We start from the raw sequence: 21,295 nt of genomic DNA on the forward strand, positions 1-21,295 counted from the left end.
ATAGAATATGGTTAGAGACAATATTAAGTCTCATGTAATAATGAAAAATAGCTAATGTTTGTTGAGTGCCTACCATATGTTAGGGTGCTAAGTGCCTACCATATGTCATATACTACATGCCTCTCCTATGCTTTCTCATTTTAGTAACCGGCTAAGGGCCAAGACTTAAGTATCCATTCTTAACTGACTCTCAGTGAGTGGAAGCTAAAAGCAGTCTAAGACTGAGGGGAGGAGTTGTAGATAAAGGAGCAGCACATATATATCTGTATTGCCTTGGGAAGAGTATCTTAAAAAAAAAACTCAACTAACTCTTCTTTTTATCCTTTTCCTTCCTTGATACAAACTTCAGATGGGACTTGGGCTATCCCAGAAACCTAGAGCATGCAGAAACCTTAAAGAGAAGACCAAATATAACTTACAGTCAAGCAGAAATTTCCTAAACAGATGACAGACAACAAGAGAGATGGACAGAGCCAGGGAAGAAAAAATAGTCTTAGACCAAGTAGAGGATGTAATAGGTTAGGTATGTCTTGGTATTACTTAAACAAAAATATCTTATGGTCTTTGTAAACATTATCTTACCAGAAATAGTCTATAGGTTTATACTCTGTTTACTTTTTACAACATTTTTAGACAATTTTTTTTAATATGGAAAAGTATTCCTCACACTAGTGATAAAATAAATGCCAACTCACTTCATCTGCTTTTACGGAAGCCACTGCCAATTCCTTCTCCTTTACTGCAAGATCCTGAGAGAGTTTTGCAACAGATTCACTTGCCTCCATCAGCTTATCAAGGCCTTTACAAATACACACATATACATGTTTGCTGAGTATATGACTATCCCCTCATCATTTATTCAATATTTACTATTTATAAGGCACCATAACATGTACTATAACAAACACAAAATAATTATGGAGAAAATGCTTTAAAAATACACATATTTTAGGAACAACAATACTGACCATATTTCTGAGAGTTTCAGCAGGAAATGCAGAAAATAGCTCTGACTGAAGAATATCATCTAGTTACATTTACGGGAAAGTCACGTTGCTATAATGAGTAAGATGAAGTTAGCCAGGAAACTTACTTGATAAGCTTATGCTCTCCTTGGCTTTGCAAACAGTTTGAAACTATCATTTTTTGCCTTTGAATCATATTGCAGCTGAGATGGCAAATGAGACAGATAATATATTGACATTTTTTTGTGGTTCTCTGCTATAAAAGTGAAAATAACTGCTAAAATCTCTGCAACTGGCTCTGGGACTCTCAGTGTGCTAGAGAAAAATAACTGGTTGAGTGCATTTCTCACATTCCGACTAGGCTCTAGATGGAGGTGTGTTGGTAAATATTCAGCATCTTGGTCTGGGATGAGGGCACTCATTTGTATGGTTTCCAGTTTCTATGGTGTAAATACTCCCACCACGTCTGATTTCAAGTTAGGAAGAGGTTCTCAGTAATATGCCATTACTCTCAATATCTACCACACAGATAGAACAGAAATAATAATGTTCCTCAAGAACATTAATAATAGTAAAATAAAGTCAAAATAACTGAGGTAATGAGTTTTAAGTATTTATTGCCCTCATTTTTTACTTATTAAGTTGTAAGTCTATTAATTTTTAATAAAGGCTGTGTTTAGCAACCAGACCATAAAATTCCTAATTTAACCATTAGTTCTCATGAGCCAGTACAAGTAGCTTCAGCATACCCCTGAGTATACAGCATCACATAGAAAAGCTGCAAGAAGGTGAGCCATTGGAAAGAGAACAGAAGACAGTTTCTCTCATCACCATAACTTCACAGACCCTTACGGTTTGTGACCACATTCTGTGTAGAAGTGAAAAAACAGCATTACAGTGTTTTGGATTATTTGGGTCAAATGCTTTCTGGACATAAAATCTGTTCCCATTTACACTTTTCCTACTTATACTACCTGTACTGGACACTCAGAAAACCATTGCTCACATAAACTCTCTTTTTGTTTTTATTTGTTCATTTTTGTTTCTGTTTTGTCTTTTTCTTTGTTAGAAATTTGAGAGGCATTAACACGGCAAAGTTTACACAAATTGAGGGAAATTGTAATCAAACCAAAAACTGAAATTGTGGTCAGTTCCCAAGAGCTGGCTTTTCCCCATCTGCAAGCAGCAGCTCAATGACTATGGTGACTCACTGGCCAACAAGGAGGACCCAGAATTGAAAAAGCTGGATGAAACAGTTCTGGAAGAAAAACAGGTCACCTCTGTTTAGATTTTTTTCTGCCCAGAGTTTCTTGACAGGCCAAAAGACCCATAAGGTATCCCTCAAAATAATTTATTACTAACAATAAAATCAACATTTCATTTTCAAACACAAAAATATCCACCAAACAAAATACTGGGATCCCTATCAGACAAGCCTTAAAAGATAAGATTCTATTCCACTTACCAATGTTCATACGTTCAGCTTGTTCATTGATATATTTCACTTTTTCAGCATAAATGTTTTTATAACCATTTATAAATGAGAGGTAAGATTTGGGAGTCACGTGTGCTCTTCGGCGGTATCTGAAAGTAGAACAGAAAGATGATCTTCAGCTCTATCATTTTGGTGCACTCTCCTAAAATATCAATAGAGACACTTCTCACTGTGAAATCAGTGTAAGTTCTGGGGAGTGATTCACTAGCAAGAAGGCAGGCATTGTGAATGGAAACTTAGAGGTGAGGCAGAAAGAACACTAAATCTCTGACTGATATTTTGATTTGACCCTTATTTCCATTCTGGGCTTCTGTTTCCTCATCTGGAAAGCTGAGAAAAGGATCACTGACCTACACCTCCCAGGATTTTGTGAAGATCAAAAAATAAAACAGCATATGTAAACACACTTTGTAAACTTTAAGGTTCTCTACAAATATTAGGGATAAGTGGTTGAAATGAATTTGTGCTGAGATCTGTTTTCATTCCCGTTTTTTTTTTTTTTTGCTACACACCTCTTCCCTGCTAGAAACCCAGCTGAGTGGGCTTAAAAAGGTAAAAACCAATCTCTCCTGATTCACTGAATCATCCTTGAAATTAGGGAGCATGCGATTCAAACATTCAACTCACTACGGGCTTTAGTACAATAATTATATTTAAAAATAGAAATAAAAGGAATAATTTTATACAGGAGAGACTTGAGTCAAAGAAGAGAACTTCACATACTATAAAATCATATTTTTTATATTAAATTAAATTTTATGGAAGTTTTCACTTTTGGAGTTCTGAAGATTTTTAACATTAAAAAAAATTTTAAGGACTTTGGCCTATATGTGACTATTTTTAAAGCATTATATAAATATTCCATTTAGAATAAACTTCTACAACCTAAGCGGATATAAAAACTTTGGAAAATACACCAAAATTTTCAAAAATAAAGACATAGGTTTTTGTAGTTGTACAAAGGTAAAAATTCCTCTCCACAGTTGATGGAATAAGGGTGGAGTTCAAGTTAAGCAGAAAGCAAATCTTCCCAATAGAGAGAATTAATACACACGGATTTACCAAGAGAACCTGGGAGATTATCTAGAATTATTTAAGAGGCTGGTGGGGTTTTGTTTGTTTGTTTGTTTTTGGTTGTGGTTTGGTTTTTTTGGTTGCACCAAGTGGCTTGCAGGATCTTAGTGATAGTTCCCTGGCCAGGGATTGAACGCAGGCCCTGGCAGTGAAAGCGCCAAATCCTAATACTGGACCGCCAGGGAATTCCCCCAGGAATGGTTTTAAGTAAAGAAAACAATACAGGATAAACAAACTTTTGTGAGATAGGACACCCTCCCACCTTGAAAATTAATTGAAGTGTCACCCAAACTCTCTATGCAGAAAAATAGGCCTAGTCTTTCTGGGAGGCTCTGCACCCCCTGACCTGGTGCCCAACCATAAACCCTGATGAAGAAGCCCACTGTTCGAGAGACCCATGTTGGCCCACCTTTATTCACAACAATTGTACGCGGTGACTATTATGCTTTGGGAAAAAATGCTGTAATTTTGAACTGTCAACACCAGCTTTCACATCATGAGCACCATTTCTGCTTTTAGGGACTGGACTCTTCTACTGTCAATTAAACTTTAGTTTCATAATTAATTGGCATGAAAACATGGATAAGATTAAGTGATGCAAGTACAAAACCTAAATGCTCGCTTAGCATAAGGCAATAATGAAACTTTAGGACAGTGGACTTCTTTAATCAAAATAAATAATGCACTTGAATAAGAAACTAATTTTAAACAGTTTATAATGAATTAAGTTACTTCCAAAAAAGTAAATAAATAAATTAAGCAAATGAAATAAAATGCTCCATTAAGCATCTGTTACTTTGAGGCCTGGAGGGAAAGAGGTACTTAAGTATGGATACTAGTTAATTTTTAAATCTCACTTATTTATCATCGTTTCAATACATAATCACTAGAAAATCAAAGCAAGGAAAAAATCTAAGTACAGCTGGGATTTCGAGCTCAATCACTATGACAAGTCTCTTTCTGGATGTTACATTTTAATTCCTCTCTGGAGTGAGTGAACTTTGTGTTTCTATAGCTATCACACTTACGCAATGTCACTTACCTTTGGAAATAACTTTCACAGCTCTCTGAAACCATGTCGTGAAAGAGGCCCATTGTTTCCACAACTTGTCTTTTTGTGTCGCCAGAGCAGACGATATTATAGCCTGAAACAAAATAGGTGGCCACGGCAACCAGAGCCTCCTTGGGCCAGCGACTGAACCAGTCCATGGTGCAGCCTGATATCAAACCAGGAAATTTCAAAGAACGGGCACGGAACTTCTCACCAACCTATCGACAGTAAAGTCAAAAAGTATTACAAACACAGAGGGATTCTAAGTCGGGCAGAGAGATGTTTATACATTCTGAGCCAATAGTGTATGACAACACAAATTTTTTTTAGAAACCTGCTGGGCTGCATTAATACGTAAATTAAGTTCCCAGATGAAAGGATGTAATATTTCCACACTCTTCCCTTTCCTAAGACTACTTCTGTTCGATTCTAGGAGCTACTTTTAAGTGGAAACGGACAAACTAAACCTCTTCTAGAGAGCGATGACCAGCACAGTGAAAGGCCCGGACCCTAGGGCAAGTGAGAATAGCAGAAGGAACGGGAGGTGTTTAGTCTGAAAAAGAAATGACTAGGGAGTCTGCAAAAACTTTCTCCAACTATCTGAAGAGCTGTATGTGGGAAAGGGATTGGATTGGCTATTAGACTATTTAAAAATTAAGCAAGTTACCTTATAAGTTAGTGAGACACCTCCCCCACCCTCCGAGAGCAGAGCTGCCCATCTGTGATGATGGAAATGTTCTATATGTGTGCTTTCCAGTATGCGTGCTCAATACCACATGTAGCTACTGAGCACCTGAAATGCAACTAGTGTGACTGAGAAACTGGATTTTTGTGTTTAATTAATTTTAATTCATCAAAATTTAAATGGCCACACATGGCTAATAGTTACTATATTGGATGGCACAGTGGTAGAGCTGGACAAGACTACATCCCCAAATCCCTTACAAATCAAATAATCTCTGTCTCTACGTAATGAAAGTTGTAGGCTATGCAATAATTGCTAATAAGATGAATATTTTAAAATTTCACACTTTGGCATGAGATGTTGGCCAGTGGAGACTGGTGGCAGTAAAGAGTTAATTTTAATTCAATGTAACAAGTGTTCATTTCTGAGCAAATCATCTCATCAGAGAAGGTAAGCTAAGTACATTCAAAGAAATAACTCCTCCTACATAGCAATAGATCAAGTAAAGACTCACTGGAGAAAAGCAGAGAACAACGTGCAAATTCTTCCTGGATCTTGAAATGAAGTACTCATACAGATTATCAAAGGTGGGAGGATGGCGAGGTAGCTCCCTTTTCATCGCCGGTATCAGCCCTTGGGTGATTTCATCCATCTCATCCCGTGCAAACAAACTGGAGATCTTTGAGGAGCAGACGAGCGTGTTCAGTATTGTAAGAGCTCCCACAGCCCGTGCACTGCCAGACTCTGGTGCTTGTGCACCCCCACCCCCCCAACCCCACGTCATTTCTTTCCATATTTTTTCCTGCATCTCCACAATCAAATCCCTAGTTTGCCAGAGATTACAACGGTGCAAATTTTTATTCAGCAGCTTAACCAGGAGCAAATTATATCTCCTTTTGCTCAAATAGTTATCACCAGAAAGCCATCTCCTCTACCATTCCAATCACCACTTTAAATGTGCAGTGATACCCTCTGTTCTGATTCACAGTCAGTCTCAACTCTGGTTCCAAAACAGTTAACCAGATCATGCACCAGTAAGCATCAATACACACCACTGTGAAGGAAAGAGTTCACGTGGAAGGTCTGACCTTGAAAAGGGTGTGCTTGCACGGCTGGCCATTGCCTGGCATCTGGGAACTGGGCTTTGGGAATGTCTCCTCCATTACTAATTGATAAGGTTGTTCCACTGTACCTAGACTATTTACACAAACATTGGGATATATGGCGAACATCTGCTTTCCTTCTGGGTGTCTGGAATTTTGGCAGTTGTGGCTAGTCAGAGAGTGACTACACAACCAGCCCCCAAGAAGACCTTGAATTCTGAGTCTCAAATGGGCTTCCCTGAACAGAAACAGTGCATGTGTCTGCACTTTACTTCATGTGGATGGAAAACACATTCTGTATGGGCCCTTTAGTGAGAACATAGGAAGCACACACATGGATCTCTCCACACTCCCCCGATGTGTCTTTTTCTTTACTGATCCAGCTGTGAATCCTTACTGTGTTGCTGCAATAAATCTCGGCCATAAGTCCAACTATATGCTGAGTCCTGTGTGTCCTTCTAATGAAGTACCAAGCATGTGGGTGGTCACAGAAGTGCTGATATAAGTGGTGTCAGCAGTGGTGACACAAACATCTACTTACAGTTAGTGGAACTCTTTCAACCATTCTATACTCCTGACTATTAGATAGGTAAATGGTAGAGAGAGACAGACAGACAGACAGACAGACAGATAGATAGAGATAAACTTTGCTTCTCCTAAAATAAATTATAGGATCAAACTGAAGATTGAAGAGACAGGTAAGAAATCATATTTAAAATGGAAGAAAGCATATAAAACATCTGGAGGTGAGCAGCATTAATTTCACAGAAGCTTCAAAAAATCTACTGAACCTCATACGTTAATCATCTCTAAAATCAAAAATGTGTGCCAAATGGCCTCACTTCTGAAGGGTTGCTGCTTTTTCTATTCAAATTTACGTTTTTTAAATATAAGCTCTTTCTCTACTTTCGAGACGTACCTCCCCTGAAGAAAGCAGGTTGTTGAGATATTCGAGAAATGCCTCATCTTTTATTTCATTGTCAGTAAAGATAAAAGTGATGCCTTTGCCATCAGCACCAGCAACTTTGTACAAACCTTTTAAATCCTCTGTTAGATTACTCACATTATAAGACCTGAAAATAGAAGTGGCAAAAAGTTTTAAATTAAAAAATATATATAATCATAATTTATCTCAAAACACAATACAATCCATGATAATTAGAGCACAATCTGCACCTGTTCCAATAGATACTAAGTAATAGTGCTGTTAGGAAACAGAGCTGAATAGCTATATGTCACCACTCTAAATAAATAGGTTTTATTTAGCTTGAGAAGTGAGAAGTGGGGAATTTACCAGAAGTGATTCAGCAAGAATAACTGGGAAGAGGAAATGAACTTTTATTTCCTACAATTTGACAGTCCTCAGCAACAGATTTTTTTGCCCAAGTAGTATATGTATAATACTTAAAACTAATCTGAAATGTGGGTGAGCTTGGATTGGTAAGAAAGTAGAGATAAATTATAAATAAAATTAGTGATAAATTACGTATAGTGGTAATTTGCACGTCTTACTAAGTGGCTGGATTCAGAGAAAGCCTTCAGAAAAAGATGCATTATGCCATGTGATATAAATAATAGAAATGTTATAATTATGTGGTTACAGATTATGAAAAGAAGATCTTGGTCGTTTTTTTTGTTTGTTTACTCTGTTTCCTGCTAAAGGTATGTGCTACCGGAAGCGATGTGATGTGTAAAAATAAAGAAGATATTTTCTTAAGTGTTGCATATAAATCCTTGCGGGTAGATCTATGAAAGGGATGACAAAGAAACCCTTATTTGAAGGAGGTTTCACAGTGCAAGTAATAGGGAGTTTCGTGTAAGCCATAGGGTCTAATGGAAAGACTACGGGCATTGAAACCAGAAAAACCAGGGTTCAAATCCCTGCTCTGCAGCTTTAGAAAAGTTCCTTCACGTTTCTCAACTTGTTTCCTCATCTGCAAAATGAAGATAATTATTTATTTGTAAAGGTTGTTTTGGGCATTAGAGATGATGTAGCATAAATACATTTAAATGAATAAATAGCTTATTTTTAAACTAGGAGTGCCAGAGAAGTCCTTCTGGATGGCACTGTGGTTAAAAACCTTGTAGACCTTGGCAAAAGGAATGCCATCAAAAAGAGACCATATGTCCTCTCCAAATAATTCCCAAGGGGGAGAATTCATTTAAAAAGGAAACTGGTAAGTTGGTTTGCTGAGAAGTAGCTGCAACACAGCCCACATACTTCCTCAGAGGTGGTGTGTCCTGCTGCTGTTAGAGTAACCCTCTCACTGACCAATTAAGTCACAAAGCCATTTTGCTCATTTTTAAAAATTAAACTGATTGTTAGGTATTGCTTTTGCAATATATAGACATGGTCACAGCACACCCCTCTCTAGGTCCTGACCTCTCTCGCTTCTTTCTTTCATAGCTAAGCTTCCTGAGGAGTTTCTAAACTTGCTATCTCTGCTTCTTCACTTCCTTAATGCAGTGTGGCTTCGGCCCCCACCCAATGCACTGAAAGTTTTGACACACTAGTCACCACTTTTCATGCTTTAATTTAATCCACATTTTCAGGCTAATTCTCTACCTCCTGGGTTTCTGGAAACCACTCCAGATTTCTCCCTCTGTCTTGTTTCTTCTCACTCCTCCTTGCATGGTTATACCCAGCACTTCTATCTCTAGGAGTATACTCAGATATGTACAAGAATTTTCAATAACAGCTGTATTTGCAAAAGGAAAACCCTACAAATGTTTATCAACAGTACAATGGATAAACAAATTGTGGTAATATGTGATAAAATGAAAGGCTCCTCAGCAATAAAAATGAACAAATTACTGCTACTTGTAGTATTATGGATGAATCACAAACATAGTGCGAGCATCAGAAACTGGACACAAAAGAGTAAATCCCATGTGAATTGATTGACATAAAGCTAAAAAATAGGCAAAATCAGTCAACGGGCTTAGAAGTCAGAATATGATTCCTGCTGGGAGGGTAGTGACTGGGACAAGACCTGAGAGGTACTTCTGGGTGCTAGGGATGTTTAATTTCTTTATCTGTGAGCTAACTACATAGGTGTACTTACTTTTTGACACCCATGATTTGTGTACATTTCTATATGTATGTTATACCCAAATAAAAAGTTTACTTGAAGAAATACACCAAATTGTTGTAATTTTTTAAGTAAACATTTTACTCCAGTGAAACTAACTATAGAGAAACACATATTGGCATGTTTCATTTTATCTTACCTGGTTAATGTTATCTGGAATATTTGATACCCAGCTATAAAAGAGGCCAATCTTGAAAGACTTTGTTTTCCTGAACCACCGACACCCACCAGCAATGCATTTCCGCATGATGTTCGGATTATTCGTGAAATCTGTTTTGAAATAAAATAGTATATATTTGAAAATTGAATTCAACTGTTTACATTTGCTTGTACTACATGGGTCCAAGGATGCTTTTAGACTACATTAGACTTTTTCCTTTAATGCAAAAGGTTTCATATTGATTTATTCAATTCCAATTCTTTCCCTGCCCATCTATATTTACATCATGGAAAAGAGTACAAGTTGGCTTTCCTATCTCCTATTTCAGAACTATTTTCTCTGTGTGTGCATGTGTGTGTGTGTATAATTTTATTATATTCAGACTCAACAGATAATGGAACTGCTCTTCCCAATCTGCAGAAAGAAGTTTAGAATTGTTTGCTTATTATCATCGGTCTAACACACTGACTTATGTAGACACCTAGCTCTACAACAAATACTTCTTCTATCATATCTCTGCCAATGAAAACAATTTTAAAGTATCAAAATTCTACTTAAAATAGGGGCAGGAAGACAGTCATAGAAAGAAAACTTAGGCAAGTAGGCTTTAGCTTTGTGTTGCTTTTCTATGGTTGATTCCCTCAAACTGTGGTTTGACGCGGATGCTGGCCAATTGAAGATGCTGTTAAAAGCTGTCTTTTACATTAATGTCACTGATTAGGAAGGAAGTCGAGACGGGTCACTAAATTCATTACCACCACTGCAGAGAATTTTTTTTTAATTTAGGTTTTACAGATGGCAGACACCTCGACATATATCAATTCCACTACTAAAAATATGTTAACCACTTATGTGGTTTTGCACCTAGAACAGGGTTCCAGGCCCCTGAGACCTACCCACAGTGGGCACTCAATAGTTACTTGTTGAGTAGATGAATGTGAAACAGTTCTAGAGCATCTGGAAATTCACTAGTTTTGCAGAAAACGATTCTATAATAAATACAGAGTTAACTGTCTCCTCTTTATGAAACCTCCCTAACTCCACTTTGTTGGAGAAACGCCTTTTTGATCTATAAATTACACAAATAAATGACTCCTTCTTGATGCCTTTCATACTCAGATCCAAGCCGTGCTCCTTTTTTGGTGATGCCTCTAGTTGGTTTCTATTTTTTTTTATCAGTCCTGTACACCTACACTTACCCTTTCCTCAACAGTTTGCCCGTAATCTGTAAGCCAATCATGAAATTGACATTTTTTAAAGCATCAGCTTTTCCCCCATGGGGAACAGGAGGAAAAGTAATTTGAGGAGGAAATATTTTTTTCACGGGGTTCTCTAGCTTACTGTCTTGGAAGGAAGGTAAAACTCTGGCTCATTGAGTCAAAAGCTCTGAACACAAAACCCATCAGTTTGCCCTTGAAAAACATTTGCCATCCTGCAGGTGGATTCAAATAAGGGGTTCCTGATTAAGCCTTTGTTTTGTGAGACAGTGAACTGACTCAACCTATAGACTCTTTTCTATAAACTACCCGATACCATCTATTCTCTGAAAAAGTTCATCTGTGAAATTTACTAAGCTTTTACATGATATATTTATATCAGTAAAGAGTCAATGGTTAGAACCTTAATAAGATGAGTCATTGCATCTTTAAAAAACACCAAATCAAGAGATGTTCCTCTAATGATTTCATTGAACTGTCTCTGGTAAAACTGGAGTTTTTCAGACAGAAATTCAAAGGACGGTACCTATGAGTGGGGAGAGAGTGAGAAAAATCATATTTAAGATCCAAAATTTAGGAAAGCAACAGTTGTAAAGACATTCAAAAGTAATTCTAAAAAAAAGAAAAATTTTTTAACCTAAGGGATTTCCAAAAATTTGTCGTGGATTAGTCAACTTTTAGTTATTTCAATTTTCAGAGGCCTGAAACCTAACTGGTTGGTTTCCAATGTGAAATCATTCCTGACCCTTTCCTTCAAGAACCCCAGCACCAACTCCTATCCGTGGTAATTAAGGTTATAATATAACAAATTTGTTTCTCAGTTTTTATTTGCATCTTAATATTGCTTATGGAGCTTTAAAAACGTACAGAAGTTTTACATTGTTTATGTAGTCAAATTATTCTGAAGTCAATATTCACGTAGTCGTTTTGTAAATTGTTTCTCTCCTTTTAATTCCTTGACCTACATGCACTTCAGAATTACTGTCTTATGTGACCCTGTTTTAAAAAAAAAATCTCTCTGTAATCTTGCTTCAAGCTTCATTAAAACTATACATTAATTTAGAGAAAACAATGTGCTGCCATGTAACCAAGTAAAGTTTTATCACGTTTATTCCTAGATATTTTACATATTTGTTTCTGTTGAATGAAATACTTTTATGTTGTATTTCCTATCTTGGGACTGTTGGCAAGTGATGGCAATCTTTTTCTGTAAAGGGCAAGACAGTAAATATTTTAGGCTTTGTGACACATGTGGTCATTTAACTCCACCACTGCAGTGCAAAAGCAGTCGTAGACAGTATATAAACAAATGGGCTTGACTGTATTCCAATACAACTCGACTTATGAACACTGAAATTCGAATTCCATATAAATGTCACACGTCACACAATATTAGTATTCTTTTGATTTTTTTCTACCCATTTAAAAATGCAAAAACCTTTCTTAGCTCACAAATATAACAAAAAAACAGGCAGTAGGCTGGATTTCGCCCATTGGCTGTGATTTGCCAACCTCTGATATAGTGGATATTCAGTTTTATATTTATATCACACTTGGTCATCTAACTGAACTCTCAGTAGTTGAAACAGATTTTAAATTCTCTTGGATTATATTAAGAGATAATCATATCATCTGCAAATAATGATACTTTTGTTTTCTGCTACCTGATAATTGCATCTATTTTCTTTTTTGTCATTTTGTTGCACTGCCTAGAACTTTCAAAGCAATATTAAATCACTGTGATAACTGTACACATACTTGTCTTATATCTGACTTTAAGGGGATTCCTGCTAAATTTCATTGAAATTAATATTTTACTTAATATATGATGACATGAATCACAACACACAACTATTGTAGAAGTTATAGCAACTCCAAAGTGGACTCTCTTGCAGGGAGAAATATCTAATTAGGTGAGTGATCCAAAAAGCTGAAAATAAATACCAATTCATAGATTTTGGGCACTTCAAACACAGTGTCTTCAGGTTCATCTCCAGTTGGTTCAGGCATCTCACGGAGAAAATCTACAAAGTATGGTTCAGGAAGAATGTATGATCCCACATCTGGGCTAACATTTTCTTCAACTGCACGAATAAGATGTGCATTAAACCACTGCTCATCATCAGGAGTTATAAATCTGAAAGAAAAATACAGGAGTAAAAATGCAAAATAGGAAGGCATCTTTTCTAACTGAACACGGTTTTAACCCCTCTTCACCTCCTCTCAGCCCTCATCCTGTATCTCCATTACCTCAGAACAGGGAAACAATATGTTTTGCCTTCTGACCAGAAGCAGATGTAACTCCTTCCAAGACAGTTATAACATTGACAGTATTACTTACAGAAAATACTGACAAAGAGTCTCTCCTTGGCCAAACTCAGGCTCCTCTGAATTCTATTCCCAATTAAGCCCAAACTTTTGGACTTCCATGTCTTTCTTTGCACCATCCAATTTTAGTAAGAATCCTTTTGGATCAGTTTAGCTAAAATCCTCCCATACCCTCCTTACTTCCTCTTAGTAATTTCCCATCCACCAAACTCCTCCATCCTGTCCCTCAGTTATGAATTCCCACTTTTTCCTTGTTGTATTCAGAGTTGAGCCCAATTTCTCACCCTTACTGCAAAACCACACTGTACAGACCCTATACCTATCACAATAGCCTTGAATAAAATATGAGAGTCTTACTGTTTTAACAAGTGTCACAATAACTTTTTTCTTTAACAATACAGATGAGTCCCTTGGGTGAAGTCCAGGGTCCATAAAACTTGCAATAGAAGTGCAGAATTGACAGTCAGTAGTGGGTAAGCATCCTCTTACTGGGTTTGTGAGCACACAGGGTACAAAGGTCCTTTTCAGACTTCTAACTTCAGAGGGGGAAGGGAGGAAGGAGTGGGACTAACATCTGACAGATACCACTTACCTGGGACATTGCGGTAGGCCCTTTACAGCTTTGTAAGACCAGCATTACTATCCATGCTTTAGAGGAGGGAACAGAGGCTCAGAAAGATGAATAAGCTTATGTACCAGATGTCACCAAGCAACAGAGCTCTCACTATATAGACCTCAAACTTTTTAGAAACTATACATAACTAAAATTTTCCTTTGAATGTTATCAATGCTCTGATAATGCAGTTATTTTTTAAAATGTCCTGCTGAAATAATACTCAAGGAAATTGGCAGAGCATTTCTTTAAGGTGACCAGCAGGTGGGAAATGACATCCATGCTTTACAAGCCCCAGAGCAATTTAAGATAACACTCCTTACTCTATTTGAGCAGATAATGCAGGAATTAATCTGATAGTATAAACTATTTACACAGTACATTTAAATTCAAGCGCTGTAATATACACCTGTCTGCAATTACTCTGTTGCACTCGTGTTTGAAAAGTGACAGGAGAACGGGAATTGAATCACACTCCTCAGCTTTTATGGTTAACATTCCTTGCCAAATTCTGGAAAGATCTCGCAGATTGAAAATGTAATGAAATTTAGAAGGAGTAGGCAGCATCTTCACCTGGAGTTGGAAAAAAAATGTAATACTCTCAATTTACTTTTCAGATAAAACCAAAAGCACAACTGCTTTTAGAATGATTTTATTTCACAGTTCCTATTTTAAATAAAATAGCTGAGTAAATAAACTAAGATTAAGTTTATATTTCTGTCACAGCACTGATGGAAAAAAAAAACACATCATAAATAGACCAGCACAGAATTTAAAAGACCCTAAGACCTTGAACAGGATGGACTCAAGAATAATGCACTAGATGTAGATTCCAACTCTTGTTCTACCACAAGTTGGCTTTGAACAAGTGACTGTCCCCTGAATTCTTGAAAACGATGTGAATTGTAGGAATAACCATTCCTAATCATTATTAACCTTAGTGTGTATATGGAAATATGTCATAACAAAAAACTGTGTGTGAGCTGGTTGTCATGCAGTTAAGAATAATGAATGTTCACATCTAAAGTCAATAATGATCATCTTCTATAGATGGTTCTGATTCTGAATGCATTTGGATTTCCAGAAATACAATTGTTTATCATAATCTAGTTTTCACTTATGGATCCAAATTCAGTCAACATGCTTTCGTATATATCTGTATATCTTCAACAAACTGGCAGGCAATTCTGACATACTGCTATTACTACTTGGTGGTTTTTGTGAGTTCTGCTTGCCTGAACACTAATTTACTTATTATTTCTACCCACTTTTAGAATTCAAGCAGGCGAAGCTATAACACGACACAGTCCACATTCTTATGCAGAGAGATACCAGTTAAGGGATAAATTTGAGGTGTTAGGTGTGGGAAGAATTGCTGGCCAAGTGTAAAGACTGTAATTGATAGTATCAGCATCATTTTTGAAAGTGAAACAATGATAACTCTGGAGATACAAAGCAGACTCCCTACACGATTAATCGAGGAAAGCAAATGCTTTCTTTAGTACCTATTCATGGAATATGCCCTTTCTACATTGAAAAAGTACCCTATTGAGTTTGTGGAGTAATTTCTACAGGCTAATTCACAGTGGAGGTGAAAACAGCAGGTAGCAAGGGGAGATAGAATACAGAGAAGTGTTATGTTAGCGATCACCTTTCAATTTCCCTCTTTGCTCTCAGTTCCATTCCAAGCTAAAATGTTCATTCTACTCATCAAAATGTAAAGCACGCACTTATATTACAAATATGCAAAACTATAAGGCTATGTGAATACAGCTTTTTTCTTTCCTGTAAAAGACTGCAGCTAAGATGGCAGCTGTTGGCAACTGAAACAATTATTAAGGAGAATTAAAGTCCCTTCTTTCCCCTTTCTTCTCATTTATTAACCTGCTTCTTTCCTTATCTTCCATCATTTCCTTTTAACTTTTGTCATCTTCTTTCTCACCTGCTTGTGCTTTAAAGCTACGTAAAGTAATATAAAGGTAAAGTGATATACAAGGTATGAGTGGATTAAAAGAGTGCTTTGTGAAAATGAGAAATCTGAAGAAAAAATACAAAGAAGGCTGCTTATTTGGGGTTGGGGAAAGGAGGAAGATTCATTCATTTTTGAATGAATGACTGAGCACCTCCCACTACCCTTACCAAGATACCATAGTAAATAGGAGAGCTAAATCTGTTACCAACAGTGACCTTCTATTTAAGTGGGAGGGCCTGACAATAAATAAGAAATAAACATACTGATAAACAAAGAGACAGACAAATAATAATGATAAAAGTCATGGTTAGAAAAAATGAAGTAGAGTCAGCAGACAGATAATGCTTGTGACAGGGTAATGGTTAGTTATTTTAGAAAAAAGGATCTGAGAAAGCCCCTCTGAAGGTAAGAATGGTGAGAATGATGCAAACAAAATATAATGGCTCAGAGGTATGAAAAACTTGGGGGTGTTCAAGGAACAGTGAGAAGGGCAGCATGGCTGAGGCAGAAAGATGGAAGGGAAGAAGGGTAAGCAGGGGTCAACTCAGGTTGAGTTTCAAAGGCCAGAGCTAGGCGATGTGTTGCACTGCAGGTGTAACTGGGAATATACTGATGGTTTTAAGAAGGAATAATGATCTCTGATGTGCTTTTTAAAAAGCATTTTAGGACTGTGTAAAGAACAGATTCTAGGAGGGCAAGAAGAAAGCAAGGAGATTGGTTAGGAAGTCACTGCATCGTCCAGAGGGCAGGTGATGGAAACATCTATCTGGTTGATCAACAGTAAGACGGCAAAAAGTGATCAGCTTCTGGATGTATTTTGAAAGTCTGGTCACTGAGACTTGCTGATGGACTGGATGTAAGGGATGAGAGAGATGAATCAAGGATGGAGCCCCCTATTTTAGCCTGAGAAGCAGGATAATTAAGATACAAAAGTCTGAGGGAGGATCACATCTAAGGACATGTTAACCTTGAGGTGGTTATTAGACATCAAAACAGTGATGTCTACGAAGCTGTTAGAAACAAGTCTGGAGATGGGCAGAGAGGCTTGCGATGGAGGTATTGATTTTGAAGTCATCAGCACAGAGATGGTGTTTAAAGCCATGAAGCTGGATGAGGCTACCTGAGTAAGAATGGAGGTGGAGGTGAGGTTCCAGCGTGGAGATCAGGTGCACTCCAGTATTGAGAGGAGGGGAAAGAGTGGGGACTTAGAAAAAGCAGCCAGTGAGGTAGGAAGAAAACCAAGAGCATGAGGCCCTTCTGAAGCCAAGTGAAGAAAGTGCTTAGAGAGAGCATTTACTTCAAATGCTGCTAAAGAGTCAGGTCAGAGGAAAAAGAAATCAACCTTTGGATTTGGCAAGACTGAGGTCTTTGGTGACCTTGATGAGAGCAGTGGAAATGAAAACTTGTGCAAAACGGGTTAAAGAGGTAAAGAAAGGTGAGGAAGCGGAGCTGATAAATATTCATAAAACAAAAGAAGCTTTGATGGAAGGATACCAGGAAGGCCAAAGCTTTCCAGAAAAATATGCATGTGGGCACATTAAATTGAACAATAGCTCCACTGGAAAATAGATAGACCTTACCACAGAAAATTACCTCAGACACTCAGACCTTCTGAAACTGCATTCTGGAGTTTCTTTAAGAGAAGCAGAACAGTGTGTGCAAAGACCCTGTGTTGGCAAGAAGGCCCCCTGCAAGGAACTGGTTACTGCAGGGGGCTGGAAGGAAGAGCATTTCATAAGAAACACCCCCTTGGAAGTTTGCTGTTAGCTTACTAAAGCACCCAAAAGCACCTTAAAAACAAACAAACAAACACCCAATCCTCTTCTGACAATTCTTTTTTTTTTAATTTACTTTTTGGCTGCATTGGGTCTTCGTTGCTTCTCTTGTGGGCTTTCTCTAGCTGTGGTGAGCAAGGGCTACTCTTCATCGCGGTGCACGGGCTTCTAATTGCGGTGGCTTCTCCTGTTGCAGAGCATGGGCTCTAGGCCCCCGGGGTTCAGTGGTTGTGGCTCGCAGGCTCTAGAGTGCAGGCTCAGTAGTTGTGGCGCACTGACTTATTTGCTCTGCGGCATGTAGGATATTCCCGGACCAAGGATCGAAACTGTCCCCTGCATTGGCAGGCAGATTCTTAACCACTGTGCCACCAGGGAAGTCCCCTCTTCAAACAATTCTGTATCTAGAAATCCCCCAGTCTGTGCAGGAATCTGAAATCCTGGCACACTTCAGGTGTCCCCAGGACATAAGTTTCTGCCCAGATGTGTGTAAGTGGCCAAATGAATGTATATAGCGAACTATGACAATAAATCCTCATCTCCTTCACCACTTTTTTTTTAGCAAATATATCAACCTTGTTTTTTTTTGTTTGTGTGTTTGTCTTGTTTTGTTTTGTTTTTTTCTTCAAATCTCAGACCTATCCTTAATTGCTTTTTCATGATTCTGCCTTCAGACATCTGGTGACAGCCTCAACACTTACGGAGTTTTATTTAGGGCATTGACCTCTGTATTAAAATCTAGACTATTTTGTTGAGTACATTCCAGCCATTTACTAATTCATGCTCCACCTCAGAGAAATCCACAAGTTGGACTTTAAGTCTTGGTTAGCTAAGAATATCTGGAAATCCATGTATTCCCTCAGTCAGTGAACATGTGAGTGTCTGACATAGTTGGGTTTTGGCAGCAGGTAGGGCAGACAGACATACAAAGAATTACAAATCAGAGTAACAAGTGGAAAAGCAGTGTTCTCATTTCAGCAAAACTCTACTTTATCTTGGATGCCGTGTCTGGTTTACAGTAATATCTTATACATATGGAAAGCATCATTCAGTCAGAATATTTGCTCTCTGGAAGGAAAAGGTGTCACAAATCTATTTGAGCACCTAATTTGTCTTTTCCAGAAAAACAGTACTACCATGATGTGATGATAACTTCATAAACCACGAGGTGAGAACTAGGCTGAATAATTGTTGACCTTTTTTTTTCTGATTATTGACAACGGACGATTCTGTACCTTAGTCCACTGCCACAGCACTCTGCTCGCTGAAACCAAATTCACAATCACCTCACATATTTCGGGCTTGAACTTTCTGCAAGGATCAAAATACCCACAGCCAATAACTCCTGAAAAATAAACAAGATTGGAGGTACGAGCTTACTAAAAGATCACAAGGTACATGTTTATCTCAGTGAATAAATCATTACAAGATGACTAAGCTGAGTGATGTGAAGAATTTCTCTCAAGGAATCAGCTAAGACTGGGAGTCAGCAGTGGGGCCAGCAAAGCTTAGTATGCAGGGAAAGCATTTAATATGTATTAACTCCTTTAATCCTCCCAACATCCTATGGGAAAGAATCCAAGGTAGATATTATTATTATCCCATTTTACTTATTTTTCTTTATTAAAGTATAGTCAGCATACAATATTTTGGTATTTTCAGGTGTACAACATAGTGATTCAACATTTAAAACATCACACTGGTCAGGATGGCCATCATCAAAAAGTCTACAAGTAATAAATGCTGGAGAGGGTGTAGAGGAAAAGAAACCCTCTTATACTGTTGGTGGGAATGTAAACTGGTACAGCCACTATGGAGAAATATATGGAGGTTCCATAAAAAACTAAAAAATGGAGTTACCATATGATTCATCATTCCCACTCCTGGGCATATATCCAGGGAAAACCATAATTCAAAAAGATACATGCACCCCAATGTTCATAGCAGGACTATTTATAACAGCCAAGACAAGGAGGCAACCTAAAGGACCATCAACAGAGGAATAGATAAAGAAGATATGGTACATATATACAATGGAATATTACTCAGCCCTTGAAAAGAATGAAATAATGCCATTTGCAGCAACATGGATGGAACTAGAGATTATCATACTAAGTGAAGTAAGCCAGACAAAGACAAAATATATGATATCACTTATATATGGAATCTAAAAAAAAATTATACAAATGAACTTATATACAAAACAGAAATAGACCCACACACATAGAAAACAAACTTAAGGTTACCAGGGGGGAAAAGGGAGAGAAGGATATATTGGGAGACTTGGACTGACATATACACACTATTGTATATAAAACAGATAACTAATAAGGACCTACTGTACAGCATAGGGAACTATACTCAACATTTTGTAATAACCTAAAAGGGAAAAGAAACCGAAAAAAAAAAAGATATATATGTATAACTGAATCACTTTGCTGTACATCTGAAACTAAAACAACATTGCAAATCAACTATACCTCAATTAAAGAAATGATCACCACAGTACGTCTAATGGCCATCTGTCACCATACAAAATTATTACTATATTATTGACTACATTCCTAATTCTGTATATTATATTCCTGTGACTTTTTTATTTTATAACTAGAAATTTATTCCTCTGAATCCCCTTCACCTATTTCACTCAATTTTTCCATTCTCCTCCCCTCTGGCAAACACCAGTTTGCTCTCTGTATCTATGAGTCTGTTTCTATTTTGTTTTGTTTGTTCATTTGTTTTGTTGTCCAGATTCCACGTATAAGTGAAACCACAGATGTTTGCCTTTCTCTGTCTGACATGACTTGCTATTTGTGACAACATGGATGGACCTAGAGGTTACTATCATTCTCATCTTATTATGAGTTTAATAACTTGCCCAAGGTCACCCAGATGTGTGTGGGTGAATCTGAGGTTTGAACCCGGGAAACCTGGCTCTGGAACCTGTAAAACAGCCCTCAGTCTGAAGAGCAGAAGAGCTGGAAAAGAACAATCTCCTTACAGATAAGGACACCGAGCACAGACAAGTAAAGCAAACTATGGAAGGTCACATGGGCTGGTTGTGACAAAAGTGGAATCAAGACCCCCATCTCCTGACCTGCAGTCAGCCAACACCCTGGTCTGGGTGGTGACGTAACGGTTCCTAGGAAATGCCCAGCACAGTGACAATCCGACATAATCACCCTCAGGAACAAAAACAGATTTAACTCTACTTTGTGCCTGTGAGACTACATGTTGAGTGGTATGTTTAGTTCTGAGCCTGGTATTTTCAGAGGAAAATGAATAGGAATATCTGCTCAGAGATGCATAGCAGGTTTATGAAGGGTGGAGCAGCTAAAGAAACTGGGCTTTGTTCATGCAGACCAAATAAGAGCAGCCTTGAGGGAACATGAAATTGTCCAAAGTCATGGTTGGTTGTGCTAGCCGCCTGTAAGGCCTTTTTGCCTCCTGAAATCCCATGATTCTAGACCTCCAGCTTCCTGTGGCACAAATGTGTTATATATGAAGCATGAGACGTGGAATCAGAAAACAGAATCAGCACCACACGTCTGCCATGCACTAGCTATATGGCCTTAATTGGGCAGTTATTTTACTTCTCTGAGGCTCAGTTTCTGGTTTGTTTCCACATCCCATTTTCAATATTAATCATATCAAAGAGTGTACAAAATAGCTTAACAAATAAGCAAACACTCATGTGCAGACCACTGGGCTGAGGAATACAATACTGCCCGAGTATATTAGAAGCTTCTTCTGTCCAATCCCCATTCC

At 37.8% G+C, this 21,295-nt stretch overlaps 1 protein-coding gene across 1 annotated transcript in view; it reads right to left on the bottom strand.

Moving 5' to 3' along the window:
* DNAH8 (dynein axonemal heavy chain 8) overlaps nucleotides 1-21,295 on the bottom strand; it is a 291,803-nt gene that overhangs the window by 100,776 nt on the left and 169,732 nt on the right. The window contains exons 57-66 of the mRNA XM_057698986.1: nucleotides 18,763-18,872; nucleotides 14,193-14,356; nucleotides 12,787-12,979; nucleotides 11,246-11,368; nucleotides 9,605-9,735; nucleotides 7,293-7,446; nucleotides 5,785-5,949; nucleotides 4,577-4,803; nucleotides 2,431-2,549; nucleotides 696-799 (exon numbers count right to left, since the gene is read on the bottom strand). Of these exons, the coding sequence (XP_057554969.1) occupies nucleotides 696-799; nucleotides 2,431-2,549; nucleotides 4,577-4,803; nucleotides 5,785-5,949; nucleotides 7,293-7,446; nucleotides 9,605-9,735; nucleotides 11,246-11,368; nucleotides 12,787-12,979; nucleotides 14,193-14,356; nucleotides 18,763-18,872 (1,490 nt within the window). The remainder of the gene's footprint in view (nucleotides 1-695; nucleotides 800-2,430; nucleotides 2,550-4,576; nucleotides 4,804-5,784; nucleotides 5,950-7,292; nucleotides 7,447-9,604; nucleotides 9,736-11,245; nucleotides 11,369-12,786; nucleotides 12,980-14,192; nucleotides 14,357-18,762; nucleotides 18,873-21,295) is intronic.

The sequence above is a fragment of the Hippopotamus amphibius genome, chromosome 11 (genome assembly GCF_030028045.1).
Source record: "Hippopotamus amphibius kiboko isolate mHipAmp2 chromosome 11, mHipAmp2.hap2, whole genome shotgun sequence".
Classification (NCBI taxonomy): domain Eukaryota; kingdom Metazoa; phylum Chordata; class Mammalia; order Artiodactyla; family Hippopotamidae; genus Hippopotamus; species Hippopotamus amphibius.